General features: G+C 37.3%; 2 protein-coding genes across 7 annotated transcripts; one reads left to right on the top strand and one right to left on the bottom strand.

Moving 5' to 3' along the window:
* Positions 1–81: 81 nt before the first annotated feature.
* LOC112556530 (SAC3 domain-containing protein 1-like) lies at positions 82–7,614 on the top strand. Of its 3 annotated transcripts, XM_025225624.1 has the most exons (9): positions 82–299; positions 1,480–1,542; positions 1,894–2,022; positions 3,476–3,637; positions 4,008–4,211; positions 4,565–4,708; positions 5,340–5,538; positions 6,527–6,609; positions 6,843–7,614. In XM_025225624.1, exons 1-8 carry the CDS (start codon positions 172–174, stop codon positions 6,575–6,577), a joined length of 1,080 nt encoding a protein of 359 aa, XP_025081409.1. In that variant the 5' UTR covers positions 82–171; the 3' UTR covers positions 6,578–6,609; positions 6,843–7,614. The 3 variants fall into 3 exon arrangements, with proteins under 3 accessions (XP_025081409.1, XP_025081407.1, XP_025081408.1); XM_025225622.1 differs by lacking the exon at positions 6,527–6,609; XM_025225623.1 differs by having other exon boundaries at positions 6,527–7,614.
* On the bottom strand, positions 7,269–11,635 carry LOC112556531 (D-beta-hydroxybutyrate dehydrogenase, mitochondrial-like). Of its 4 annotated transcripts, none has more exons than XM_025225628.1 (6): positions 10,861–11,635; positions 10,441–10,656; positions 9,140–9,241; positions 8,592–8,785; positions 7,827–8,063; positions 7,269–7,420 (listed from the first exon to the last, which is right to left on the bottom strand). In XM_025225628.1, the coding sequence occupies exons 1-6, from the start codon at positions 11,063–11,065 to the stop codon at positions 7,349–7,351; spliced, it is 1,026 nt and encodes a 341-aa protein (XP_025081413.1). In that variant the 5' UTR covers positions 11,066–11,635; the 3' UTR covers positions 7,269–7,348. The 4 variants fall into 4 exon arrangements, with proteins under 4 accessions (XP_025081413.1, XP_025081410.1, XP_025081414.1 ...); XM_025225625.1 differs by having other exon boundaries at positions 9,140–9,292; positions 10,861–11,627; XM_025225629.1 differs by having other exon boundaries at positions 10,459–10,656; positions 10,861–11,623.
* Between the last annotated feature and the right edge of the window lie 950 nt (positions 11,636–12,585).

Raw genomic sequence — 12,585 nt, 5'->3', positions numbered from 1 at the left:
TGATGCTATCCTTTCGTCCTACATTCACTTGTATCACGGGAGTAAAAGAGAGCGTCTTTTGATTACTTCCCTTGTCAAGTGTCCATAGCTAACAGCGCCTCTAAGGATGAGGCCATCTTTGTCATGCGCATTGAAATAGGTCTCGGTAGCAAACACTCTACTTAAGTTCACATGCGCACTCAAAAGAACGTTATCAGAGACCGCCTAGCGAAAGTCAGTATGGAGACGGAAAGAACAGGAGAAATACGTGTGGTACAAGGGCGCTGTGAGACAATGTGTCCAGTAGCGGAAATGCGCCTGTGAGAAACCGCACCTTCACCTGAATGTTTGCTTGCATGTTCTCTGTCGATCTATTTTTGATCAGATAAATATAACAACTTATCCTCACTGACAAAATGATCGTGATCGAGGCAGTAGCCTATGCAAATAAAGCAAGCAACATATTAGGCCTAGTTAGATCTTACAATCAGCTCTTTTCTGTTTCACTGAAGTTAACACTTAGCATAAAACTCGATCAGTGACTGTGAATCACAATGCTGAAGAAAGTTTGCGAAGCAAAGCTGTTGGCCGATAATGCCTTTGCTGCCATGAAATCTAGGGTATTCCACTATCAATGGCACTGTTACTGAAGAAGTCTTTTATGACGGTTGTCCCTCAGTACTATAAAGTTTGAAATTATACTCACTTGCAACATTATATTCATGTTTACGTTTACATTTTACAGCCTTGCAGACATGTAAGACATATTTAAGTAAGCTTGCCTCATGATCTTCTTAAACCCTGCTAGTCATATTATTCTAACTTCCATAAGGTACAGCCAGGTACACGTACTATTGCACCTCTTAAAACATCAAATAATGTTGTTTGGCTGGGAGAGAGGGATTTTTGGCTTTACTTGTACTTCTGTTTCTTTGAAGGACTGTACATAAGCTTTGCAAGGTCCGTTTGTCTTATGGCTATTCCGCTTTGATACCAGTGCCTGACTCCATAGATGGGTGGGGAAGGTAAGAGTGAGGGAGAGATGGGCACTGTCCTCATGTAAAGCTGGCCCCAAGAAAAGGTTTTTTACACCTCATTTCCCAACAGCCTAAACAAGGTTAGGGGATGACCTTTACCTTATACCTTAAAAAAAAGGAAATGGCATGCAGATGATCCTTTATGAACAAAGTAATAAAGGCAAGAAAGTAGTCTCGTAAAATTTTTTTAAAGGCATATTACCAATGAACATTTTGCAAAAAGCCATTCCTAAGTGGATCAGCAAAGTGATTCTTTAGTGTAAAATTTACAAGTTTCTCATAATTGTATACATAGTAAAGGAAGAAACTGGAATGTACAATAATATTGAGCTGAAAATGTAAGCTATTTTTTGTGTGTGAACTGTTATATAAAAGACTTGTGGAGAGAGCTTTGTGTAAAGAATGCTAGTACATGAATTTGGTGACATCACAATTTATTGGTTCTCCTTCCTCTGGTTCCTAGGCGAGAGCGAGAAGGATTGCTTCACCCTTTTGAAATAATTGCAAGTGAAGATCAAACCAGGAGGTTTGCATTTATGTATTTACAACTAAACAAAAAGTTCTAACTTTCAGCTGGAGGTTGATTACTAAACAAAATAAAACAAAGCCTAGCAGTTTGCATGGTATTCATCAAAAAATGATATTTATACCAAGTATAAACATAAGGTCTTTTGTTTTATTATTGTGTCAAGATCACTTATTATCTGATCACAGTCAAGGAGTAGAACTTAAAAAAAGACTGAACATTTAATGTATTTACACTTGCGGGATATGGTGGCTATTTACCATTATATAACAATGCATAGCATTACTATGATGAATCCATTGTCAGTGAAAACAAACAGTTCCAAGGAATTTTTACTAATTTGTTCCACAGGCCAAAGGCAGACCCTCATAAAATTGTGAAGTCATATTCTCGCCCAGCTGCAGGAAGGTCAGGACCATCACCAGCAGATATACGCCATCCATCAGTGCTCCTGAAAACTGTCAAATACCTCTTCAAGAAGTAAGTATAATAATATAATGTGCATATTTAGGTGTCCAATTCCAATTCAGTTACTTTATGTAGATCAAGCTTACTTGTGCATTGCATATCATGGGGATATAAGTTCGTGCTAGAATCTAGCTACTGTGTAGGATGGGTGAGCAAAGTACAGTTCACAGGCTGGATGCTGCCCACAGATGTTTTGGACTGGCCCGTCTTTTTGCGGGCTGTTCTGAAAATTCTAAACTATGTGGCAGGCCGTTAAAATACCAAAACCCCAGGCCAGGTGACTACACAGCAAATCTAGAGATAATGGAATGGACAACAAATGAGTACAAAAAAAATTCATTTAATAAATTTATTGTGTAAAGTGAAGCTGTTTGAATTAGTTCACAATAAAACTTTAAAACCAGCTTTTCCTTTGATGGCAGCTGCCCCTGATGTTCTCTAATGACTCCATCAAACATGTTAGCTGTGTTATTTGTTACCTTTGTACTTTGTCTATGTTAGAGTGTCACAGACTGCTGATTTCTAATGCTGTTACACTTGATAAATGAAATCTAAATCAAATTAACCTAGGCTGAATTAAAAAAAAGTGCACTTCATCAGGACTTGGGACTGGCAGGTTACCTGGGGGGGTTTCCAGGCAGAGTTGGAGATCACCCTCTAGCTACCTCAAATCCAGCTGTCCAGACCTGTTCTAGTCAAGCAACCACAGAACGGTAGGACATGAATTCAGTTCAGCCCCCTCTCCTATACCCACCTGTCATGCTAGTGAGCACTCAACTCCAGTTTTTCGCCTAACTCCACACAGTTAAGACATGTGTCAGCTACCTTGTTTCTGCAGTCTCTTGGATATACCAAGGCAGCTTCACAGCCTACAGCCCGGCTGGATTTGGGATATGTTGTTTCATCTAATGTATCACTAGGGAAGAAATAACATTACCTTCAGGGATTACTCCTATGGACTTCTTACCCTCTCACATTTACTTCTATGCATCCAGTTAAATATTTTTCCATTTGAAAGTAGTACAGCTTTGCAAATGGATGTTTTGAAGTGTGCAAAATGCTTACAGCAAGCAACAACTGTCTGTCGCAAAAGACACTGCAAAATGATCAAGTTTAATCATAGGTGATGATTCAGTATGTCATCACTTGAGGGTATCACAAAAAATGTGGGTTCTAGTTATAAATAGCAGTATAGCATGGCTTTGATGCAATTATTTGGGTTTTCTGTGATTTTATTGATTTTTTTTTGTGATGCTTATCCTTTGCCTGAACAGCTCTGCTTCCTTTCTGTGCCTGCTCAGATCTGCCTGTTTCTTTATACAGTTATACAGTGATTGTGTGATGGAGCAGTAAGGTGCTTGTCACCAGGGGCGGTAGTTACAAGGCAAGAGCAAGTTGTTGGATGTGTTGTAAATTCTTCTCAGTGTCCATTATGTATAAATTTACTATGTTGACTTTTTTCCAGAATTGTGCCACAGACTGATGTAGACTGGGTACAGGTGTACGATTTTGTTTTTGACCGACTACGGGCAGTTCGTCAGGATGCAGTCATTCAGGGTCTAGATGGGACAGTTGCCATTACTCTTTTTGAACACATAGTATGCTTTCATGTATACGCTGGATATCGGTATGAATCTTTTGTCATACATTCTGGCTATTGCTTTTTCTGATGATTTTGGTTTAATATTTAGAAATTTGATGGTTGTTTTCTGTAGATTGCAAGCTAATTTGACAGGATGGGTGACTATAAAATTTCACTTATATAATCATACTTTCATACGTGCATGTGCAGGCACACACACATACACATTCATTTTGAAGCAAAATGAGATTATGTTCATAGATTGATTAACATCTTTCTACATGTTGGCAGGTAGAAAGTTAAAGTGATTTCAGGGTTTTTTAATACTTATTTCTTTCAAACTTTAAAATACTAGTTATCTTTTGCTTTAAATGTTTTTTTAATACTGTGTGCTGTCTTTTTGTCTTTTGTAAAGGCTTTGTGATGCAGCCCCTGAGGTCTTTGATCCCATCATCAACCATCAACATCTGCTCGAATGCCTTAAGCGCCTTTTGCGGTTATATAGCTGCACGCCAGGTCAACATAACAATCGCCATCGCTTTGAGAGCCTATACTTGTTGCACAATCTTGGAAGCACAGAGAGTTTGCATCATGGGTTGAATCTACCTCAGAGCATCAAGTTTGTTCTGTCTTCTTTACTTGAAGCCTTGTAATTATTTAAGTTGAACAATCATGATGGTGATAATGCACATGTAAAAGTGGAATCCAACTTTGATGTGCATGATAAGCACACGGGACACCGCTTTTTTTATATCCCATTCTCAGCTCAAAATTACATCATATAATAGCTTTTTTTAATCACTGTTTGTGAATAGATCTGCATTTCAAATTTGCTGTCTCTAAACTGAAAGCCTTAGGGACCAGTTGTATTTATTGCAAAGACAGGATGAAAAATAAGATGCATTAAACATCAATACACCTTGTGCGAATATTACATATTTAAATTTTGAATTTAACAGTACTGTGTTTCAGAAAAACTTTGACAGTTAGCAAAGCATTGGAACTGAATTGGGCATACTTGAATGGAAACTATGTTCGCTTTTTCCGAATTGCTCTTGGTCTTCAGGATGTCCTTTGTCAGTGTGCCATTCACAGATATTTTCAGCAAGTTCGGCTGTAAGTAGCAGAGAAACAAATAAAATTTAAAACTTCTATAATAAGTTTTTATGTAGACGGCAAATACAAGAGAAACTTTGCAGTAGTATGATTTTTTTTTTTTCAACGTGACAAATTCTGTTTTGTGTTCCATAACATAATAATACAGAACATTATGATCATACTATATACTGTACACGATTACAGTTACCGGATTCCTCACCAGTGTTCTGTTTCTCCCTTGACACATTCCTGACATAGTTAAGTGAATTCTTCCTGATATCATGCCAGTCATAGTTTGTTACCTGTTTTTGGGCATGATCCTGTTCTTTACCCATTGTGTTACATTCGTTAAAATTGCGAGTTTGATTTGTGTTTTGCACTGAAACTTTATTTGTGCATTAAAGCACAGCAACCAAAATTTTTTGAGACTTGGAAATGACTACATCATGACTATGTGTCATCTATATTTGCTATTAATTTGACAACAGAGTAGTGAAAATTCTGACCACTCTCAGGTAAGCATGTAAAGACAAATGTCCATCTTTATTGACCACGTAAAGGGGAAAAATGACTTCTGCTGAAACTTATCTAGTTGAGAAGTAAGTGGGAATATGTTATGTATATGGGATAATGCACAATCTTGTTTCAGCCATGCCCTCCAGGTCATGAGTGTGGCTTACAGCAGCAAAAACTGTTGCTACCCTCTCCATTCCTTGGAACACCAGCTGTGTGCAGAGAGAGCTGCTATTATAAAACTGGCCCAGCTGTGTGGCATTTTGGACACCAGCATGCACTGTGTGCATAATATTCAGTTTCAGCGTGACAAATTTACTTTGCCAACTACATCGGTAACATAAATATTATTTTGTTTCAAGCTATGATCAATATGTGCATTATTGTCCTAACAGAAATTTTCTTAGCATTAGTTTTGTATGCATCTGTCTCCTGATACTTCATATTCATTTATGACAAGATTTAACAGAAGCTGCTTAATTCATTATTCTTTCAACAAAAAAATAATCTTCCCCCTAAAAATTATGTACGCCTTGTTCCAAGTAATGTCAGGATGGTTTATACTCATAAACTTCGGTCATGTGTGTTTGATCAAGCCTTTTTTTTTTCTAGAAAATAGTCTGAAATGCATGCTTACCACTTCTATTGTATTTCTGTTCTTTACTGTTAGCTTGTGTCATGATAGAAATGTATTGCTGAGTAGCCGTATTGTTGATCCCTCTAAAGGAAAGTAATCAAGCATAAAGAGCATTAAGTGGGTAGGGTTTGTTTTTTTAAGTTCCTGTATACTGCAAGCGATGCTTACTTTTGTTAACTAGCCAAGGTGAGTGTATATGATGCACAACTATGTGGTTGATAACCTAGATGAGTTCCTTTAACATGGCATTGACAAAAAAAAAAACTCTCTGCTGAGACAAGGTGAGAGATACAAGTGTGTCACACAAAGAGCAGTATGCAGACCAATCTGGCTATGGCCATACTTTCGGAAGTGTGAGGGAGACACTGAAATGCTAAATTATGGATAGCAGCATCTTTAGATGACAGCCAAATGTTTATAGATAAACCCCTCAGTACTATTTGCGAGGCACTTGCCAAATAAAAGAATTTGGGTTTGTAAGAATGCTTAAAACTTTTTTCCTAGCTTTGTGTTAAACATGGAACTCAATCCTGCCTTGGTAGGGTGTTATATATTGTTGCTATTGAACATTGGGGTGATATTTTTTTAGACTTGAGGTGTTTCTGAAGAATGCTTCTATTGTTATAAACATTTAGTATTTCATTAGGATATTTCTGCTTGTTGTTTCTGTTGTGCCACTGAGATAGCTCCAGTGTATGTGGGCCACTACTTGCTGCTTTAAGAGGGCACAAGAATGAGATTTGTGTCCTTTTCCACTTTCAAATTTTGGGTGATACTAGTTTACCTTTTCTTGATTAATTTCCTTAAGGATTCTAACCTTTTCTTACCTTTTAACACAAGTACTGTCTCTAAAGGCAAAGTGTAATGGACATATGAATTTTGGTCTTCAGGTTTTTTAAAAAAATATTTCACTCTTTCCATTTTGTTTTGTTTTTTAAAGTCTTGCTTCATATGCATTCTAGCAGTCACCTATTTCTAGTCAACAATTCCTTTGTCGTGCAGGTGTCAAACTGCCACCAGACACAGATAGATAACAAATTAGAGAAGCTGGACATTGGTGATCTGCTCTTGGGACAGGGAGATGAGGCCACATGATGAGTTTTCTTGACTTTGCATCCAAGTTTGAACTTTAATTCTGTGGTCTCTTGACGACATAACCAGTAAAGAACTGCACTGAGGCTTTCAACAGACCCTGTGGTGTGCTTTACACAATTTGTGAATATGAATATGTTTTGAGTTGGGTTGTGACTTAAGATTGTTTCACATCAGGGTGTCATTTATGGTAAACATTTTTTCAATGACATGGTTTTTTTTTAAGTGTAAAATGCTAACACTCCTGTGACATAAAATGAACATATTCAATCACATATTTGGGTTACAAAGTCAAAGGCACTGCATATATTGACATTCTGGTCATACAAAGTGTGATATCATTCAGACACTTAAACTTTAATAGGCCATCTTGTACTGATGCTTTGTTTACAAAATATCAAAAAGTAAACAAGCTGTCAAAAGTGCATGATCTTCATAGTGCGATCCATTAATCTGTCTGGCATCATTGGTCGCAGATGACCCAGAACCTGCACATAGTGGGGTTATATCACAACATGTAGTAAAATGAGTTAGTTCCCCACAGTTTGTACCAGCAGCTTATTTTTTTTTTTTTTTTTCATTTTCATACTCATCTCAGTATGCAAATGATTACGATAGTCCCAGCAAAAATAGCTAGAAGAGTAGGAGAAATAATCAAATTTTCAACAGCAGTCAAATAATAGACTGAAAGAATTTAACAGACAACTAAGTGGTGGGGGTGAGGATGACATTTCTGGAAAAAATATCCTGTCTAAAGGTCTTTGATAGTCATTGCTTATAGAATCTTTTTACTGCCTTTTAGATTTGAGAATTTTATTTTCGACATCGGTAGCTTTAAGTTATCTTCATAACCTTTGAGAAAGGCAGAGTATATGGTTAGTAAATCATACTCACAATTCCCCAGTCCAAATATCCTTGCATACCATGCACAGGATATCTGGTGGCTGGTTTACTGCTTAGAATTGCATCCAGAATTGCATCAGTGACAGGTTGGAGATCACGCGCTGATGACATGCGGCTGGCCACACATGTTTCAACTACTTTATCAATACTTTTCTGCCCATACACCTTCTGCACATCATTACCTGCCTGATGAAAATCTCGCTCTATTGTTGCACGCATTACCTCCACCTGTTTTTTAAAAACAAAATTGAAAAAAATAAAAAAAAAAAAAGGTTGTGTCTCAACTCAATAATGTTGTCAGATTTGTTTCATGGATGCTATTTTCAGAAAAAAAAGGTGGAAGAAAATGGTCATTTACAAATAATCATGTCCAGAAAGACATCTTAATATGGGTGCCAGAACTGTTTATGATCACACGACTTCAGTATAATACATGCTCAGCGTGATGCCTCTGGAAACTGCACTGTTTTATATTAAAAGGATTAAGGTATTTTAGAAAGACTCACTATTTGTGGTGAGAGATGTAAGTGAGAGCTTTTGTGTGTGTGTTGATTTTCCTAATGGGATTACTACAAGATGTCAATAGAATACAGAATGCAATGCAAAGTCCATGGATCTTTTTGTACATTATCATCTCTATGAACCATTTTTGTTCTCCAAGTTGTCCACCAGCTTGTATAAATCTGAAGGATGACAATTTTTGCAATATCTGAAAGACTTTTTAAAAAATTGTCCCATGTGCATCCATATACTTACTGCCTTGTCATTGATGATGTTTGTTGCTGCCCCGAAGTGACCTGGTTGTATAATGGAAACACTGACCTCGAAGTCTGCCATCTCTAAACGCAGTACATCACTGAATGACTCAATACCATGTTTGGCAATGCAGTAAGCAGCAGAGTTTCGACAGGAGAGCATGCCACGATCACTAGACATAGTCACAACTCGCCCTGTAACAAGCACACATATATGTGCACACCTGTACATATACATGTACTCCCACACCATCTTTATGTAAATATGCATGCAAGACGTGTCAAACATAATGGTAGACGATACTCTGAAGTAACTTGCCTCTATGTTCTTGGCTGGCCTTCAGGAGGCCTTATTGGAATATGGTACTATTGTTGTAAGTTTTCATAACGAGCATCTTTATTCCCCCTCAAACTGCAAAATAACCCTATTGGCACTCCCTTTTCAACAAAAGTGAGCAGTTGACGAAATGTTGACCTGAACTAATGTAACTTAAATACATATTGCAATTATAAGCTTATCTAGTATTATAAAACTGATAAAATGAGTACCTTTAGCTTTGCGGATAAGTGGAAGAAAGCCTTTTGTGACGCGTACAGTACCAAACAACATAACATCTGCAAGGCGCTGAAATGTTTCCATGCTTGTAACTTCTAATGGTGCAACATAGTTAAAACCAGCGTTATTCACAACAGCCCAAAGACCTGTAACAGTAGCAAGATGTTTGTACCACTTTTTACTGCTGAATATTTATGTTCTTACTCTAAGTGTACATTTATAAGTGCTTACATGCATGTGTGTGTGTGTGCACATTCACAAGTATGTGGACATGTAGGCATGTGTGTCTGTGTGCAAGAGAAAGCAGCATCTTCAGATACCAAAATAATTTGGTGAGTGTTGATCATGATGTGTTGAATGCAACAGACCTGCAAAATACTTTACCTCAAAAATCAGTGTGGCCCGAAGTATCATTCTGTACTAAAACGATTGTACAACACAATAAATGTTTACTATAGAGGGTTTGTGAACAGCATTTTAACTCAGGAGATGGAGCTGTCAAGAATGGCGACAAAATGGTAGATGTTTTATTAAGCAAAATGAGGATTAAATAGCATCACTAGTTATCCATTTCACTGTAAGAAAGTTTTCCCATCCAGAGAAAGGTAAATCGCAAAGGACATTACTGATTGATAATGGTTTTGCGCTTTAGGCAAAATAGCCAGCATAATGAAAAAGTGAGTGAATTTTGGGTGCAACACGTTAAAATTGCTTGTCTCATATGCAGCCATTTGAATAAAAGACAAGTATGAGCACAAAATCATAAAGCAACCACTATAAATACCTGCACAACATAACTCTAGATCTTAATTATCCATGATGCAGCCAATACACATTTATCCAGTTTTGCTGTTAAGAAATGTGCATTTCATTCTGATTGGCTTATATATTTTTTAATTAACACTGTAGTTTCTGGTTAAAAGAATCAACACAGAATTGTTCAGTTTGGTTTATTTTTCTCAGTTACTTATTCTCAAAATAGAAATATTTTCTTTACAGAATATTTACCTTTAAATTTAGTCCTCAGGAAGCACTAGAAGTGAGTTTTGCTTTTATCCCTTGACCATAACTGCTAATTTTCAAATAATTACTTAGGTAGATCTGGAGTACTATTATATTGTTGTTTCCTACTTGTTTCTAGGTGTAAAACAAATAAATGTGCAGTGAAGTATGACCCGTTTAGTGTGCTTGCTGAGACTAATTTAGAATGCACAAGAAAGCATAAAAAATTATTTTTATAGTCAAAAAGTTGTCTTTCTTCCAGATATGCCAAAATATTATTCATAACTTGTACCTGGGAGTGAAAACACACCTTGTGATCCACACACTTTGGTGACATGGTTGACAGCAGCTTCTACATCTTCAGTCTTAGTGACATCCATCTGCAGCACCTGGACATTGGATGACCTTTCCTGTAGTCCACATGCCCCACTGCTTGTGCTATCCAAACAGCATGCAAATACCTTCAAACCAGATTTTGAAGCAGCCAGTGCAGTTTCATATCCGATGCCTGGAAATAGAGGATGAAACAAAAAACTTAGAGGCAAACTGAATTTTTTTTTAATACCAATTTCATATGTTATGATCCAAATTTATGATATATCTTGCATTCTTGAGGATGATGTATCAATGCATTAATATTTTAATTTCTGATTATAGATGCATCAATACATAATTGTACACGTCATGCCCTGTCTGTAAAAACAACTGTTACCAGAATCGCAGCCCGTGATCAGCACAAACTTTCCTGCAGGGTCTTCTCTGGTGGCGTATTTGGCGGTGAAGTAGGCATTTACACAATAAGCTGTGCCTACTATAAGGGGGAGTAACACGACTGGCAGAAACACACTCCACAGCACAGTCGCCACTGCTAACGCAAGTCCGACCCTAAAGACCGCGCTTACAAACTGACAATTCATTTCTGAAATGACGTACCCTCGTCTGAGCAGCCTACCTCACTAAACTCCCTTACTCTAATCTGGGTAAACCGTATAGCCGTGTAGCATATCTCTGATCGACCTTTATCATGCCTACACTGAATAACGTCCCCTGTGACGATTAACCGTGTCTTTTATTTTTGACAATAACATTTTCCAAAATATCAAGCTATATATATATAAATTTTAGGAACAGATCGAGGGTCTATTAAGTCGATTTTATAGCTATCAAGGTGGATTTGATTATTGTATGCCCCTTATCCCGATAGCCCAACCTATAGATAGAAAGTTCAGAAATACTGATATTTTGTTCATTTTTCGTATTGTGTTCATCTTTTAGTGTGTGTTACGAACGCAAAGACCACACTACGAATATGAATTCAGGCCGACAATAATACATATATTTGTCTTCGAACAGGTCTTGATCTGTACATCAGGTTATATATAGATGGACAATGTCGCTTTAAATTCTTATCAGTGCTTGTGTGGTGTCCCATATGGGAGAGGACAAACGTACGCTATATATATATACAGACTTATAATTAGAGTCGTGCATATATATATTTGATAAGGTCGCGAATTACATGCAGCTATTTCAAGGTTTTATGGATCGATCACTCTCAATCCCTGCTGCTTGAATTATCTACTAAAGTTCCGAAGAAAGCTTCAGCTCATATGCCATCACATCAATGACTAATTTAGACCAGTCCCATGAAAATTAATCGACGTGACATGAAAGTGGTGATCGACAATCAGCACTATATATTCTAAATGCCACTATAACAATTAAATGTCTTGACCCCTTCAATTTGTATACCGGTCAGTCCAAACCAATACAAGTTCGTGTTCAACGATCGATGATGCCAAAGAATTTATCTCCCACAGAGATACGTGATTGATCTGATCAGTCACCTACGATCGATCTCAGCTGTATATATATTTAAGTACGACGAGCTAGTTTTGTTGGGAAAACATGCAGTTGTAATTGAAGACCTTAAATTACCACTTTTAGATATCTCCTTTTTCGCGGCCTCTCTTAATAGTTATTTATTTCCAGAGGTATTAATTAAAACCACGGACGTGTATATAGGGTATACAGCCAAGTACGCGTGCGCCAGCGGGCGCTCACTCACGTTTCGCTCCGGTACGGTCCTCGTAGGCGCTCGCGTTACGGTACGCACACTGTATCTATAGCTATGGAATGCAATCTAAGTATAGAATGGTTTGTATACCTATAGAATGCATTCTATACTTACAGAAATATATTGTATAAATATAGAATGCATTATACACTTATAGAATGAATTGTATAGCTATAAATGAGTTATATAAGTATAAAACGCATTGTATATAGCTATGGAGAAAAATCCCCTCTTGGCGCCCCATAGCACAAGTCTTCGCAAACGGGTGATACTAAGGCAAACGCGAATGAGATACACGGATGAAGATAAAGGCAACATAGTTTTCTACAAGGACCTTCCTGAAGGTCCGTGGTTTTCTGC

The sequence above is a fragment of the Pomacea canaliculata genome, linkage group LG2, assembly GCF_003073045.1.
Source record: "Pomacea canaliculata isolate SZHN2017 linkage group LG2, ASM307304v1, whole genome shotgun sequence".
NCBI classification, from domain to species: Eukaryota; Metazoa; Mollusca; class Gastropoda; order Architaenioglossa; family Ampullariidae; genus Pomacea; species Pomacea canaliculata.
This window is presented reverse-complemented; position numbering and strand designations above follow the sequence as displayed.